At 45.6% G+C, this 13,755-nt stretch overlaps 1 protein-coding gene and 1 pseudogene across 1 annotated transcript; both read left to right on the top strand.

Annotated features, from left to right (window-relative positions):
* Window positions 1–525: 525 nt before the first annotated feature.
* Window positions 526–780, top strand: LOC129067016 (reactive oxygen species modulator 1-like; annotated as a pseudogene).
* Window positions 781–3,333: 2,553 nt separating this feature from the next.
* TMEM217B (transmembrane protein 217B) lies at window positions 3,334–3,888 on the top strand. Its single transcript, XM_054570212.1, has one exon. It carries the CDS (start codon window positions 3,334–3,336, stop codon window positions 3,886–3,888), a length of 555 nt encoding a protein of 184 aa, XP_054426187.1.
* The last annotated feature ends 9,867 nt before the right edge of the window (window positions 3,889–13,755 follow it).

Here is a 13,755-nt window from a genome sequence, read left to right as displayed (position 1 = left end):
ATGGACCACCCTCCACCCAGGAACTCTTTCCAGACTCCTTCTTCCACAGCCCCAATCCCCAAATGCAAAGTCACTCCCCCCAACATCCCTCTGTTGTCTTGCTTTACCTCATTTTCTATACCAGTTTCTCAACTGTTCTGCCTCCACTTTGCCTCCTTTCTGACTCATAGTCCCCACAGCAGCAAGAAATATTTTTCTAAAATGCAAATCAGGTCCTGTCTCTCACATACACACCATCAAGACCCATCCAGGTCTCCCCATTGCCTTTCTTATGGCAGGTGGCAGTTGGCAGGTAAGGCCCCTTCTTTTCTCTGGCCCCTGCCAACCCATGTAGCCTACCCCTCTGCTCAGTCTACACCAAAATTGCTATTTTCAAAATGGCTTTGCCTGTTTATGATCCTACCTGGATGTTGTACACTTTGCTGGCGGTGAAGTTGCTCCCTCTTCTGCACAGTTAATAGCCACATCCTTGCACTCCACGCTCTATGTGAGACACACAGCTGAGCTACCTAGGCCATGAGTGAGATGCTGGTGGCCAAGGGTCCCCATGAATAGTCCCAGCCAAGTTGCTTTGACTATGTGAAGATGGGCTTTGTGATGGGTTGCTCTATGGGCATGGTGACTGGGGCGCTTCTTGATACCTTTTCCTGTCTCGGGATTGGAATGCAGGGTCAGGAGTAGATGGGGGGCATCGGGAACCAAGGCGTCAGTGAAACCATGATACAGAGTGGAGTTACCTTTAACATGTTCATGGCTATTGGGATGGGCATCCAGTGCTAATCTGGGCAATGGTTGCCCACATCCACCCCATTCCATCAGTCCCAGCCCATGTACTATAATAAAAAGACTGAGTAGTTAAAAAACCAAACCAAACCAAACAAACAAAAAACCCACATCCTTTAAGACACAAGCTCAAGTGGGCCTCCTCCAGAAAATCTCCTGATTCACATTCTGGGTTAGATCTTATTAGATCTTGAGGACACTGGACCACCTCCTCCACAGCATTTGCCATATTGCGTTGTAAGTTTTAAGTTTTCTTTTCCTTAAAAAAATTTCATTTTACTTATTTGTTTCTTATTTATCTAGCTTCCTTACTAGAGCGTTTACCTGTGTATCTCCAGTACCAAGTTCAGTAACCCAGCACATAGTAGATGCTCAATACATGTTTGATGACTGAATGTTGAATGAATGCACAGAGGAGCACAATAGGAAGCAGAAGGAGAAGTTAAGTGGTTATTACAGTGACCCAGGAGGGAGGTGACGGGGCCAAAATCAAGGCTAGGGCAGCAGGGATGAGAAAATGATGGGATTAATAAAGACACTGTCTGAAATCTGCAACACAGGCTTAAACCACAGTAATGAGGCCGTGTGGTTTGGGGCCCTATTTGGGGCTGGTGCAGGAGAGCTTCCCTGGAAGCTGCCCTGTGAGCAGGGGTGAGGTGTGGATTAGTTAGTGAGGACAGGAAAGTATCAATGCAGCTATCCACAGGCCAGCACACTGTCTCTCCCACCCCACTTCAGGGCCTGGGTGCAGTGAGAGGTTTGTGCACCAAGCAAGAACTAAACTTTGGAGTCACACAGAGTGGGAGGATAATTGGGAATATGATGTGAGAATATCTGAGATGAACCTTGAAAATATTATACTAAATGAAATAAGCCAGACACTAAAAGATAAAGACTGTATGATTCCACTTACATGAGTTACTTAGCATAGTAAAATTCATAAAGACAGAAAGAGAAATGGTGGTTAACAGGGTCTGGGGGAGGGGGAAGTGGTGAGTCTGTTTGATGAGAATAAAGTTTTTCTTGGGGAATATAAAAAAACCTGGAGATGGGTGGTGGTAATGGTTACACAACAGTGTGAATGTAATGAATGCCATTTAATTGTACACTCAAAAAGGGGGAAATGGTAAAATTTGTTATGTGTATTTTGTCATGATAAAAAAGTTGCTACTGCCCTGGCTACTGTGGCTCAGTGCATTGAGTGCCAGCCTGAGAACCAAAGGCTTGCCAGTTCGATTCCCAGTTAGTGCACATGCCTGGGTTGTGGGCCAGGTCCCCAGTAGGGGGCATGCGAGAGGCAATCACACATTGATGTTTCTCTTCTCTCCTTTCCACTCTCTCTAAAAAAATAAATAAATAAAATCTAAATTTTTTAAAAAATTTGCTACTAGCCAAAATTAAAGAAAGAAAAGAATATTTGCAATTGATAGGGTGAGTGGTGAATGAGAAGGCTAGAGGGAGGTTTATGGCAGCCTGTCTCTGCTCTGACAGGACTGAACAGGAGCACTGTTCCAATCACCTCAGAAATAGACCACATCAGGTTTCCAACCCTCAGAAACATATCAGCCTGAGGACTGCATACATTCCCCTCATGTGTGACTGTTTCCCTTTCTTCTCCCCTCACAGTGGTAGCTCACCAGTGTGCTGAGAGAAGAAGAGGAATTTTGGAGCTTTGCTCTGGAATTCTCTGAACTGGGAGCTGGTAAGAAGGTGATATGGACTGGAAGAGACATTTGCAGTGGGCCCAGGTCACCCCAGCCTCGGGTCCTCTGTAATAAACGTGACTTCAGCAGGGTCGGCTTGGGCTCTGGGCATGTCCCCAAGGCTGGAGCCAGCCTCTAGAGCTCAGGTTTGACATATGCTGCAGCTGGACATTGGCCTGCTGGGTCTTTGGCTCTGTGATGGTGGCTTATTCTTGAGATACCTTCGTCTTGGGCAGAGAAGGTAGTAAGTTAGATCCACAAACCTTCCCCCATTCCACTCACTGCTGGTTGAATTCTGACTTCGAACAACACTGAATCAGACTCAGGGAGTAAAGTGGGGAAATGCCATTAGTGAGGCATTGGAAGGAAAGACAGGGCATTCTGCGGAGGGACAGGCCTGATTCCAGGCCCTTAGGGGCCATGCTAGTTTTCTGACCTCAGAGAAACAAACATCCCAGAGGGGAGCCCAGAACTGACTCAATCATTATTCCAGATACAGGAGTTTCCTAATTCCCACAGCCTGACCCCAATAGCAACACACTTTTTGCCACCTTAAAGCACAGCAGGAGCTGGAAGAGCAGAGCTGGAAGCTTCCTGAGGAGCATCTCAGACCACTGATGTCCCATCCCAATGATGTGGTCACCGATAGCTAGTTAGGTCAGAGCAAGGACCAGACGTCCATCCCCATCCAACCTGTAGCCTGTCCATGTACCATTGGTACTCTCAGCTCCCCATTTACCTCTAGTGTTTGGGGGGAATATGTCTAGGGCTGGCTCTGCCATCTTGTCATATAGCTCCATGATTTTTTTTTCCCCTGCAGGAGATGCTCTGGTAAAACAAGTATAAAATGAATGACAAGATGTTCTCCCGTTTGGCGGGCACCTTCTCTATCCTCAACACCATCCAGTTCCTCATCTTAGACTTGAACGAGGTTGTGTTCCTTGGCTACGAGGACAAGTTTGACATCTACATGGACATAAAGTATGGGATAGCCTCCTGGATCTTGACCAACAAAAAGAACATCAGCATTAGCCTATCCACCATCACCATCATCGTCAGCTCCTTGCTCCTGTACTGCATCCACGTGAACAAATACATGGGATTGCTGTGTTATGCCATATGGATTGCCACCTATGAGCTCACCAGCTTCTCCATGGTCCTGCTCACCAATGGGATCATCAAAGAGCAGTTCAAGGAGCTGGGTTACCTGCACTTGATCTTCCAAATCTCCCGTATGTTCCTGCACTTCTCCTGTCTGCCCTTTATCATCAAGTATACATACACCCTTTATAAGGACCCCAAGACTTTAAGCAAGATAAGCCGCCGCAGGCACTCGTCCATCAGTACAGTCGACTCGTGGCCATCTGTTGGGCCAGGGATGATGTACCGCAAGATAAACTGAACAGAGCCAGGAAGGAGAGAGAGAGGACAGTGCTCCCCAACAATGGAACCCCCCTTTCCCTACCTGCCTTCTATTGGCTCTGCTTGCCTTTTCAGGGTTCTTGAGTTTTATGCATTTAAGAGTGATTCTTGGTGTGGGGGAGGGTTGCATCAATCAATTATTATGCATGTGTGTGTTTGTGACTTGTTTTAGCATTGAATTATATGTGTACTTACCTAGCCATCTCAGTGGTGCATACTGTTGTCTCTTATGGTCTCCTCCTCTCTGTATGTCCTTAGTTTCTAGTTTTTCTCATGTGGGTTGCCCACAGATGCCTGGTTATATCTGACAGAACTTTCTATGCTGATAGAAATGTTCTGTCTCTGTGCTGTCCTCTAGCTACATGTAGCTCCAGAATGCTTGAAGTGTGACTCTTACAACCCAGGATTTTTCAACGTTTTCTTTCATTTTGATGTCAGTAGCCACATTCGGCTGGCTTGTAGCTGTCACTCTGGAGAGCATGGTCATATGGAGCCTCTCTTTGCTCCTGCATGTGACCATTGCAAGAACCCCTTTCCAGCATCAAGCATCACTCTGCTTCCCTCGTACTTTTCAAAAAGCACTTCCTCATGCTGGTTTTTAACATGGCAAAAAGAATACCCATTCAAGAAAGCTCCAGATTTCTGGCCAAGATGGAAGCATAGGTAGATATACTTTGCCTCCTCACACAACCAAAAGAAGGACAACAAAAAATTTAACGACTAAAAACAACCAGATCTGCCAGAAAATCGAACTGTATGGAAGTCTGACAACCAAAGAGCTAAAGAAGAAACCTTCATCCAGACCAGTAGGGGATGCAGATACAGGCAGCCAGTATGGAGAGGACACACAGCAAGGTGGTAGCTGATGGACCTGGTGGTCCCACATCTGCATGCGGATAAACCAGGAAGAACAGCTGGGGAGCAAGACAGACCACATAATCCAGGGTTCCAGTACAGGAAAAGAAAGCCTCGAAACCTTTGGATGTAAAAACCTGTGGGGGTTGCGGCAGCGGAAGAAACTCTCAGTCTCACAGGAGAGTCCGATGGAGAGAGCCACAGGATCCTAGAACGTACACAACCCACCCACCTGGGAATCAGCACTAGAAGGGTCCAATTTGTTTGTGGGTAGCAGGGGAAGTGACTGAAAACCAGCTGGGAGCCGAGCAAGCAGCATTGCTCCCTCTCTGACCCCTCCCCCACAGACAGCGCCACAACAGAGAGACCTGGCTTGCCCCGCCCTGGTGAATACCTAAGGCTCCACCCCTTACAACGTAACAGGAGCACCAAGACAAAGAAATATGGCCTAAATGAAAGAACAGATCAAAGCTCCAAAAATAGAACTAAGCGAAAAAAAGACAGTCAACCTGTCAGATGCACACAGTTCAAAACACTGGTAATCACGATGCTCACAGAAATGATGGAGTGGGGTCACAAAATGGAGGAAAAAGTGAAGGCTATGCAAAGTAAAATAAAGAAAAATATACAGGGAATCAACAGTGAAGAGTAGGAAACTGGGACTCAAATCAACAATTTGGAGCAGAAGGAAGAAATAAACAGTCAACCAGAACAGAATGAAGGTACATGAATTCAAAAAAGTGAGGAGAGACTAAGGAACCTCTGGGACAACTTTAAACGTTCCAACATCTGAATCATAGGGGTGCCAGAAGGAGAAGAGAAAGAACAAGAAATTGAAAACTTGTTTGAAAAAATAATGAAGGAGAACTTCCCCAATCTGGCTAAGGAAATAGATCCCCAGGAGATCCAGGAAGCTCAGAGTCCCAAAGAAGGTGGACCCCAGGAAGCACACACCAAGGCACATCATAATTAAGTTACCCAAGATTAAAGATAAGGAGAGAACCTTAAAAGAAACAAGGGAAAAGTAGGCAGTCACCTACAAAGGAGTTCCCAGAAGACTATCAGTTGATTTCTCAAAAGAAACCTTGCAAGCAAGAAGGGGCTGGAAAGAAGTATTCAAAGTCATGAAAGGTAAGCGCCTACATGCAAGATTACTCTATTCAGGAAAGCTATCATTTAGAATGGGAGGGCAGATAAAGTGGTTCCCAGATAAGGTAAAGTTAAGGGAACTCATCATTGCCAAGCCCTTATTATATGAAATGTTAAAGGTACTTATCTAAGAAAAAGAAGAAGATCAAAAACTATGAACAAGAAAATGATAACAAACTCACAACTATCAACAACTGAACCTAAAAAAACAAAAAACAAAAAAAACTAAGCAAACAACTAGAATGGGAACAGAATCACAGAAATGGAGATCAGAGAGGAGGGGCAGGGGGGAGAACGGGGGAAAAGGTACAGGGAATAAGAAGCATAAATAGTAGGTACAAAATAAACAGGGGAAGTTTAAGAATAATATAGGAAATGGAGAAGCCAAAGAACTTATGTGTATGACCCTGGACATGAACAAATGGGGATGGGGATCCTGGTGGAAGGGGAGTCTAGGATGGAGGGGAATAAAGAGGAGAAAAAAAAATGGGACAACTATAATAGCATAATCGATAAAATATATTTTTTAAAAAAGTACAAATAGGTAGTTACAAAATAGCCATGGGGATGTAAAGTACAGTATAGGAATCAGAGTATCCAAAGAACTTATCCACACAACCCATGGGCATGAACAATGGTGTGGGGATTGCCTGGGGGAGTGTGCTGTGCTGGGTGGAGGGGGACAAAGAGGGAAAAACTGGGAAAACTCTAATAGCATAATCAATAAAATATAATTTTAAAAAAAGAATTATCAGTTTAAAACTTAAAAAGAAAGCTCCAAAGTTTCTCAGTTTAAGCTCTATTAACATTTTGGACTGGATAATTCTGTCTTATAGAGGGCTATTCTATGCATTGCAATTTGTTTAACAGCATCCCTGGCCTACGACCACTAGGTGCCACTAGCATCCCCCCCGACCCTTGTGATAATCAAAAACATCTCATTGCCACCCTGGACACATAGCTCTGTTGGTTAGAGCATTGTCCTGATACATCAAGGTTGTGGGTTCAATCCCCAGTCAAAGCACATATAAGAGTCAATCAATGAATGTATAAATAAGTGGAACAGCAAACCAATGATTCTCTCTCTCTCTCCCTTCCTCTCTCTCTCAAAAAAAATCAATAAATAAAAATTTTTAAAAAATATGTCATTGCCAGATATTCCCTAGGGGGCAAAATTGCCCCCAGTTGAGAACCATTATTTTAAAGCAATACGGCCAGCATTGAGAGCTGGGATATCACTACTGTTAACTAATGAAGAACATCTTAATGAAGAACATCTTTTCTGAGAGCTCTTTACATTCATACATTCACTGCCTTCTATAGTGGTTTTTGTTTGTTTGTTTGTTTGTTTTTAAGATTTTATTTATTTCTAGAGAGAGGGGAAGGGAGGGAAAAAGAGAGGGAGAGAAACATCAGTGTGTGGTTGTCTCTCGTGTGCCCGCTGCTGGGGACCTAACCTGCAACCCAGGCATGTGCCCTGACTGGGAATGGAACCCCTTGGTTCGCAGGCCAACATGCAATCCACTGAGCCACACCAGCCAGGGCATCACTACCTTGTATGGTTTTAATCCTAATATTTCCATTTTATAGTTTGATGAAACTGAGACTCAAGACACTTCAGTGATGTGATCTAGGTCACATAGTAGTAAAAGAAAGATTTGAATCTAGATCATCTGACTTCATACACAAACTTCTTATTTGGTCTCCTGAAAGACTCTTACTAAGATTTTTAAAAAAGAGAAAAAGAAAAAGAAAAAGAGGTGGGAGTACCTCCTTTTAGGATATTTCTTTTTCCTTCAAAAAGTACTGGGAGTTCAACGTTTTGACCACACTCCCCTGAACCATAAGCATAATGATAGTAGCCCATTTTAATTGAACACTTAAAGAGTGCCTAGTGCTATTCTAACATTTCCCTCTCAACTCTTCTCACCACCTCATGATGGCTTTGGACCCAGGCCAGTTCCCAAAATGACCACCAGATGGAAGTCAGCAACAAACTTTTGCCTGGGGCAGTTTGCAGCCGTGGCCAGATCCGTAGAGGTGGCTGATTTAGCATTTAAGAAACTTCAGGCTGATGACCGAGGCCTGAGAGTGAGTCCCTGCACTATTCTCGCAAGGCGTACCCTGACTGGTTGTAACTTGTTACCACAAACAAAAAATAAAACCTGAGCTGACTTCAGGGTTCTGCTCCCCCATCCCAGCTGGGGCGGTGATGGGAGACTGGGAGACAGGAGACCTGTGTAGAGAAGAGGTGGAGGGAGGGCAGAATTATGAGCTGCCTGATGCGGGACAACTTAAGGTGCTCAGATACAAGGCTGGTGCCCCTTTACTCCTTTACTTCTCCAACGTGTTGTTTGCTTCTGCCTCCACTTCCTGGCCTCCCATTCTGTCTAGAACCCACTTCACTCCACTGAGACTGCTCTTGGGAAGGTGATCTCCACATTGCCTAACCCCAGGTTCAGTTCTCGGCCTTCTCTTGCAGGACCTCTTTGTGGCTTTTGCCCAGTCGATCCCTCCCTGTTTTGCAAACAGTCTCTTCTCTTGGCCCCAGACACCAGGGCTGCCCTCACCCTCCATTGCTTCTGCAGTGCTCCAGCTTCAGTCCCTGGTCCCCTTCTCTCCTCTGTTTCAGTCACTTCCAGCTCTGACCCAGACCCATTACAATAATCTCCATACGACAACTGCAGCCTGGACCTCTGCCCCGAACTGTGCATTTGATCAGGATGCTTCCTGCTGTAGCAGGCTCTTTGAACACGGCTCCCAACGATCCCTGCACACTCATCACCTCCCCTTCAATGTAGCCTGGGCCCCCAACAAACCCTATCAGCTTCATCTTCAATACAGATCCAGATCTACTGCTTCCCATCACCTCTGCTGCCCCCACCCTAGCCTAAGCCATCACGGTCTTTCGCCCAGGCTATTGCAGCAACAATGTACTGTCTCCCCAACACCACCCTTGTCCACTCTATGTCAGTTCTCCACCCAAGAGCCAATGGAATCCTGCTGAGCCCTTAGTCAGACTGTGTCTGTCTTCTCCTCATGTTCTACCAATCCTCTCCACCACACTCAGGGTAAAACCCGGAGTGCTTGCCATGTCACTCTAGGTGCTAAGTGATCTAGTTCCCTATCATCCCTCCAATCTCCTTTCAAACCACTTTGTCCCTCTTTTCCAGCCACACTGACGTCCTGCAGTTCCTCTTACACACCTGGCACATGCCTGCCTCAGGGCTTTTGCACATGCTATGCCTTTAGCCTGGAATATTCTTACTCTGAATAACCAACGACTGGCTTCCTCTTTTGTTTCTTTCAGACATCTGCTCAAAAGTCACCAGAGAGACCTTCCTACCAACCTGTGTGAAACAGCCCCTCCCCACCCTCCTATCACCTGACTTACCTCTCCATCCCCCCAAAACATGAGCACCATATTTCTCCATTGCTGTTTTCCCATACCTAAAACAATGCCCGGCATGTAAGGGACACTCAAAAAGTGTTTGTGGACTGAACGGACATAAACCCTCAGCAGAACTGAATGGTCTGTTTTTCCTTGTGTTCCAAATGGTGGCTACGGTGGATGGGCTGGTGACGGGCAGATTCCTGCTGCTCTTCAGCCTCCCCTTCCTGATCCCTCTTCTCTCACTCATTTCTGGAGTTTTTGGTGAACACTGTAAAGGTGGTAAAATATCCACAGAGGACCTGGTTGCAGCTTTCTTGTCCCTTTCCCCTTCCTTAATCCTTTTCCCTTGCAACAGCTGCTGACACCAGAAACACCACCTCACAACCCAGCGCTCCCTCACCAAGCCTAAAACAAACCTTTGGAACAATACAGGAGCCCCTGGGAAGGACAATACTCTGAGAGCTGTTACCCGTGCCTGTGAATGAAGAGTTCCAGCCTTCCTCCCTTTCCTCACTGGGTTTGTACATCCTGAGCTAGGAAGTATGGAATACACAGGAAAGCATGGCACAGACCACATTCCAGGGGCTCCCAGACCACTGAGGGGCTGGATCACTCAGGGCCGTTTACACCCAGTATGATGGGTGCTGGGAGCCGCAGAACAAGTCCCAGTCCTTGGAGAATAGAAGTCAGGGAAGTCTTCCAGGAGGAGGGGACCTTTAGGCTGAGTCCTAGAAGAGAGTATCATTTAGCTCTGAGAAGGGAGGGGAGGAAATAGAAATGTGGGAGCTGGAGAAGGTGCAAATACTCCTGGGATAGTCACACTGTTAAGCTCTCATCTGTCGTTTCCACCTGGGGTGAAGGAAGGGGCTCTGTTCAGGGGAAGATGGTGTCAAAGGAAAGCAAGCGGGCGTGAACTTCCCCAGAGAGAAGAGGGTCTTCCCTTTTCCCACGGCCTTCTCAGTGGCCGCTGCTATTTTGAGCATCTTTCTTTCCCATCTCACTGCTCTCCCCAGGTACTCAAAATTTCTTCTAGCAGCATGTCCACAGAGGACAGACTTCATTCTGTGTTGACTTCTCCCACTGGTTTCAAGATGTGCAAATGTTTGTCTGTTTTACTTCTCTTTCCTCACGGCCTCAGATCTCCATTTTCCCTGCTGTCTTCCCCCCAAAACTCCCTTCAGCCATCAACGGCTACTACTCTCGGCCTTTGAAGCCCTCTTTTTTCTTGCTTTGGTCTTGTCTGACTATTGGTCTGTACATCGGGACTGATGCTTCGCTCTTTTTCCCCCAGTCAATTTGCCTACCCAACAAGTGGTTCCCGAAGGCCCCTGAGAGCCCGTCCCCGGGCCCCTGACTGTCCGGATAGCTCTCACGGAGGCCAGCCGCTTGTGAGAAAGCTCCTCGGCTTCCTTCCCCTTGCCTTTGTCCTTGCGCCAATCACCAGTGAAACAGAAACTTGTTTAAATGCTTAAACTGTTTTTCATAAATAAATTATGATTTTCTTCCCTGGGAAAGAGGCTTTACAAATGCCTTCTGACTGCATTAATTTTGTTTCCTAAACAAGGGCGTGTGCGCGCGCGCGCGTGTTTGTGCACATGACTGCGTGTGTTTGTATACCTGGGTTTGTGAATATGGATGTTTCTATTTGCATACATTGGTTTTGTGTGTGTATTTGTGTATGTATGTGTTTGCATTTTGTGTATATATAAAAGGCTGAGTTAAACAGCTATTTGGTGATTATCAGAAATAACTTACATATTAAAGGTTCAAAAAAGTCACATTTTTGTTTCAAAATCTCCTTCTGCCTCCTCCCAAAAATGTCTTTTTCCTTCAAAAATATATTCCATGAGGGGCAACACTAAAATACATTTTACTTAAAGGGGAATGTTGGTTTTATTCTCACCCTAAGAGCGTGACACTGACAAGATGTATTTTATGAATGAACTGGAGAGAGGAACTTGAAGCCCTCTTCCTTCTCAAACAGAGTGTAGGGGGACAAAGGATCCTTTTCAGAAGGTTTGGGAGCAGTAGTTGTAAGAAGCGCCCAGGCAACTAAAGATTCTATCAAATCTGCAAAGAGATACTTGGTAACTCTTTTTCTTCTTTTTTTAAATTAATTATTTATTAGGGAGAGTGAGAGGGAGGGAAACATTGATGTGGGAGAGAAACAACGATCAGTTGCCTCTTGTACACACCCCAGTTGGGAACCAAACCCACAACCTAGGCATATACCTGGACCAGGGACCAAACACACGACCAAGGCACGTGCCCTAATGGGAATAGAACCAGCGACCTGTCTCTTTGTGGGAACGAGGCCCAATCAACTGAACCACACTGACTAGGGCTTGGCGGCTCCTTTTCAAGATTTCCCAGCTCCTTGCATCCTCCTCTGCTCTGACTGAACCTGCTGCCAGCTACCCTGACCTCAGCCTCCCCCCACCTGCCCCAACCTCCCATCCAAGGATTTATTGCATTATTTGGCACGATTAGATTATTTTATTTAGCATTTGATCACCTTTGTGCAATAACCACCCTCCTTCCCCCTCCTCTGACATCCTGGGACATACTTATGCTTCATAAACATGTGCATTCATGCCTTCTTTCTTTCATTTATTCATTTATCAAAATGCATGTCTTGCCAAGTATTTGCTGGGCATTGTTGTAAGAAGTGAGGCAAAACAAACAAATGAAAAACAAAGAAAAATAGGATGCAGTCTTAGTCTTGAATTAAGAAGGGAGTAATTACAATATCGTATAATAAATTAAGTAACAGAGGTAAGTTCAAAGTGCTGTACTATCTCTATTTCTCAGTGATTCATTTAACAAATGTTTATTGAGCGCATGCTATACATCAGGCCCTGTTCTAGATATTAGAGCTACAGGGGTAAATAAAACAGATAAAGTTTCTGCCCTCATGAAACTTATATTCTAAACAAGGAAGACAAGTTATAAATAAGGGAATATCCAAGAATATATCATAATTTCAGCTGCTGATAGGTGCAAAGAAGAAAAGGAAACAAGGTGATACAATATAGTTTTATTCCAGATAGTGAGACAGCCATTTCTAATAATTCCAGCCTCTTGTGATTGGTTGTTTCAGAAGCAGGCCCAAGACCCAGTAGAGGGGGCATCTAGGAGGCCTTTGGATAAGAAATGCCTCTCTGGGGAGGTGAAACTCTGCCAGGACTGTGAAGCTCTGTGGGAAGGGCATTCTGAGCAGAGGGAACAGCAAATGCAAAGTTCCAAGCAGTGGGAACAAGTTTGCTGTGATCAAAGAATAGTCAGAAGGCCAGTGACTAGAGCAGAGTGAGGAGGGGCATGGGGAATGTGGTGGGTTGACAGATCCAGCATCCTTCGCAGCCCCTCCAATGCATCTTCCTGAACCAAATGTTCCTGACTCCCTTGCAGCTGTGGTCCTAGAGGCTGGATGAGGGGGTGAATTGAGGACAGTAGGAGTGAGGCAGAGGCCATCCTCCTGCCAGAAAGAAAATAGCCACTAATAACTAGCGCCGATTGAGTGTTTGCTAGGTACTGCTTCAAATGAGTGAACTAATTTAATTCCCTATGAAATAAATTGTATTATTTCCCCCACTTTATAGATGAGAAAGCTGTGGCTGGGGAAGTTTAAGTCACTTTTCTAGAGTCACATACAAAGTGGCACCGCTGGGATTTGAACCCAGGCAACCCAGCTCCAGGGCCCTTCAATTAGTTAATCACAGTCAGGCAGTGTATGAGGCTCAAGGAAAGCATTAGGAGAGCAAAGCAGAGGTAGAAGTGACTCTGCCTAAGGTAATCGGGGCAGGCTTCCCCTCCTCCAAAAGAAATGGCCCATCTGGTCAACTCAACAAACGTGCATTGGACCTGGACTTTGTGCTGAGCCTTGAGAAAGGTCCTGGTGATAGAGAGGTAGATGAGACCTGTTTTTCTGCCCTTGAGGGGCTCACAGAGTAGGAGGGAAAGATGACAGCTAAGAACATAAACTGGGATATGGGACATTAAGGGGTTCAGCACCAAGGAGAGGATCAACATTGTAGGTGACTTAGGAGTAAGAACAGGCTTATTAGAGGGGACGCACAAGTTGGGCTTTGAAAAATGAAGATGGTTTGCCAGGCCAATAGTTTGGGTGGAGATAGGGGAGGTAAAGGGGGACAGAAGGCATCCCAGATGGAGGGAACACCATGGTGAGTCTGGGACGTGGGAGCTCAATGGATTCTGCAGTGCTGGGGGCGGCAGCCAGCAAGGAGGCTGCAGAGCGAGCAGTGGCCCTGTCTTGAAGATACCACTGTGCTGTGCCAAGGACAACTCTGCACTTTGCCATGGGAAAATATTTTTCAGCATGAGGATTGCAACCCATTCAAGTGTGGTGAAGTCATCTTAGTAGGTCAAGACCAGTTGTTTAAAAATGAAAAAGAAATGGAATGAAATAGACTAAGAGAAAATAGAGAAACC

This window comes from Pteronotus mesoamericanus, unplaced genomic scaffold (assembly GCF_021234165.1).
Source record: "Pteronotus mesoamericanus isolate MK-2021 breed Mesoamerican mustached bat unplaced genomic scaffold, CSHL_Meso_final contig_20, whole genome shotgun sequence".
NCBI classification, from domain to species: Eukaryota; Metazoa; Chordata; class Mammalia; order Chiroptera; family Mormoopidae; genus Pteronotus; species Pteronotus mesoamericanus.
Note: the sequence above shows the minus strand (reverse complement) of the source record. Positions and strands in the feature narration are given on the sequence as shown.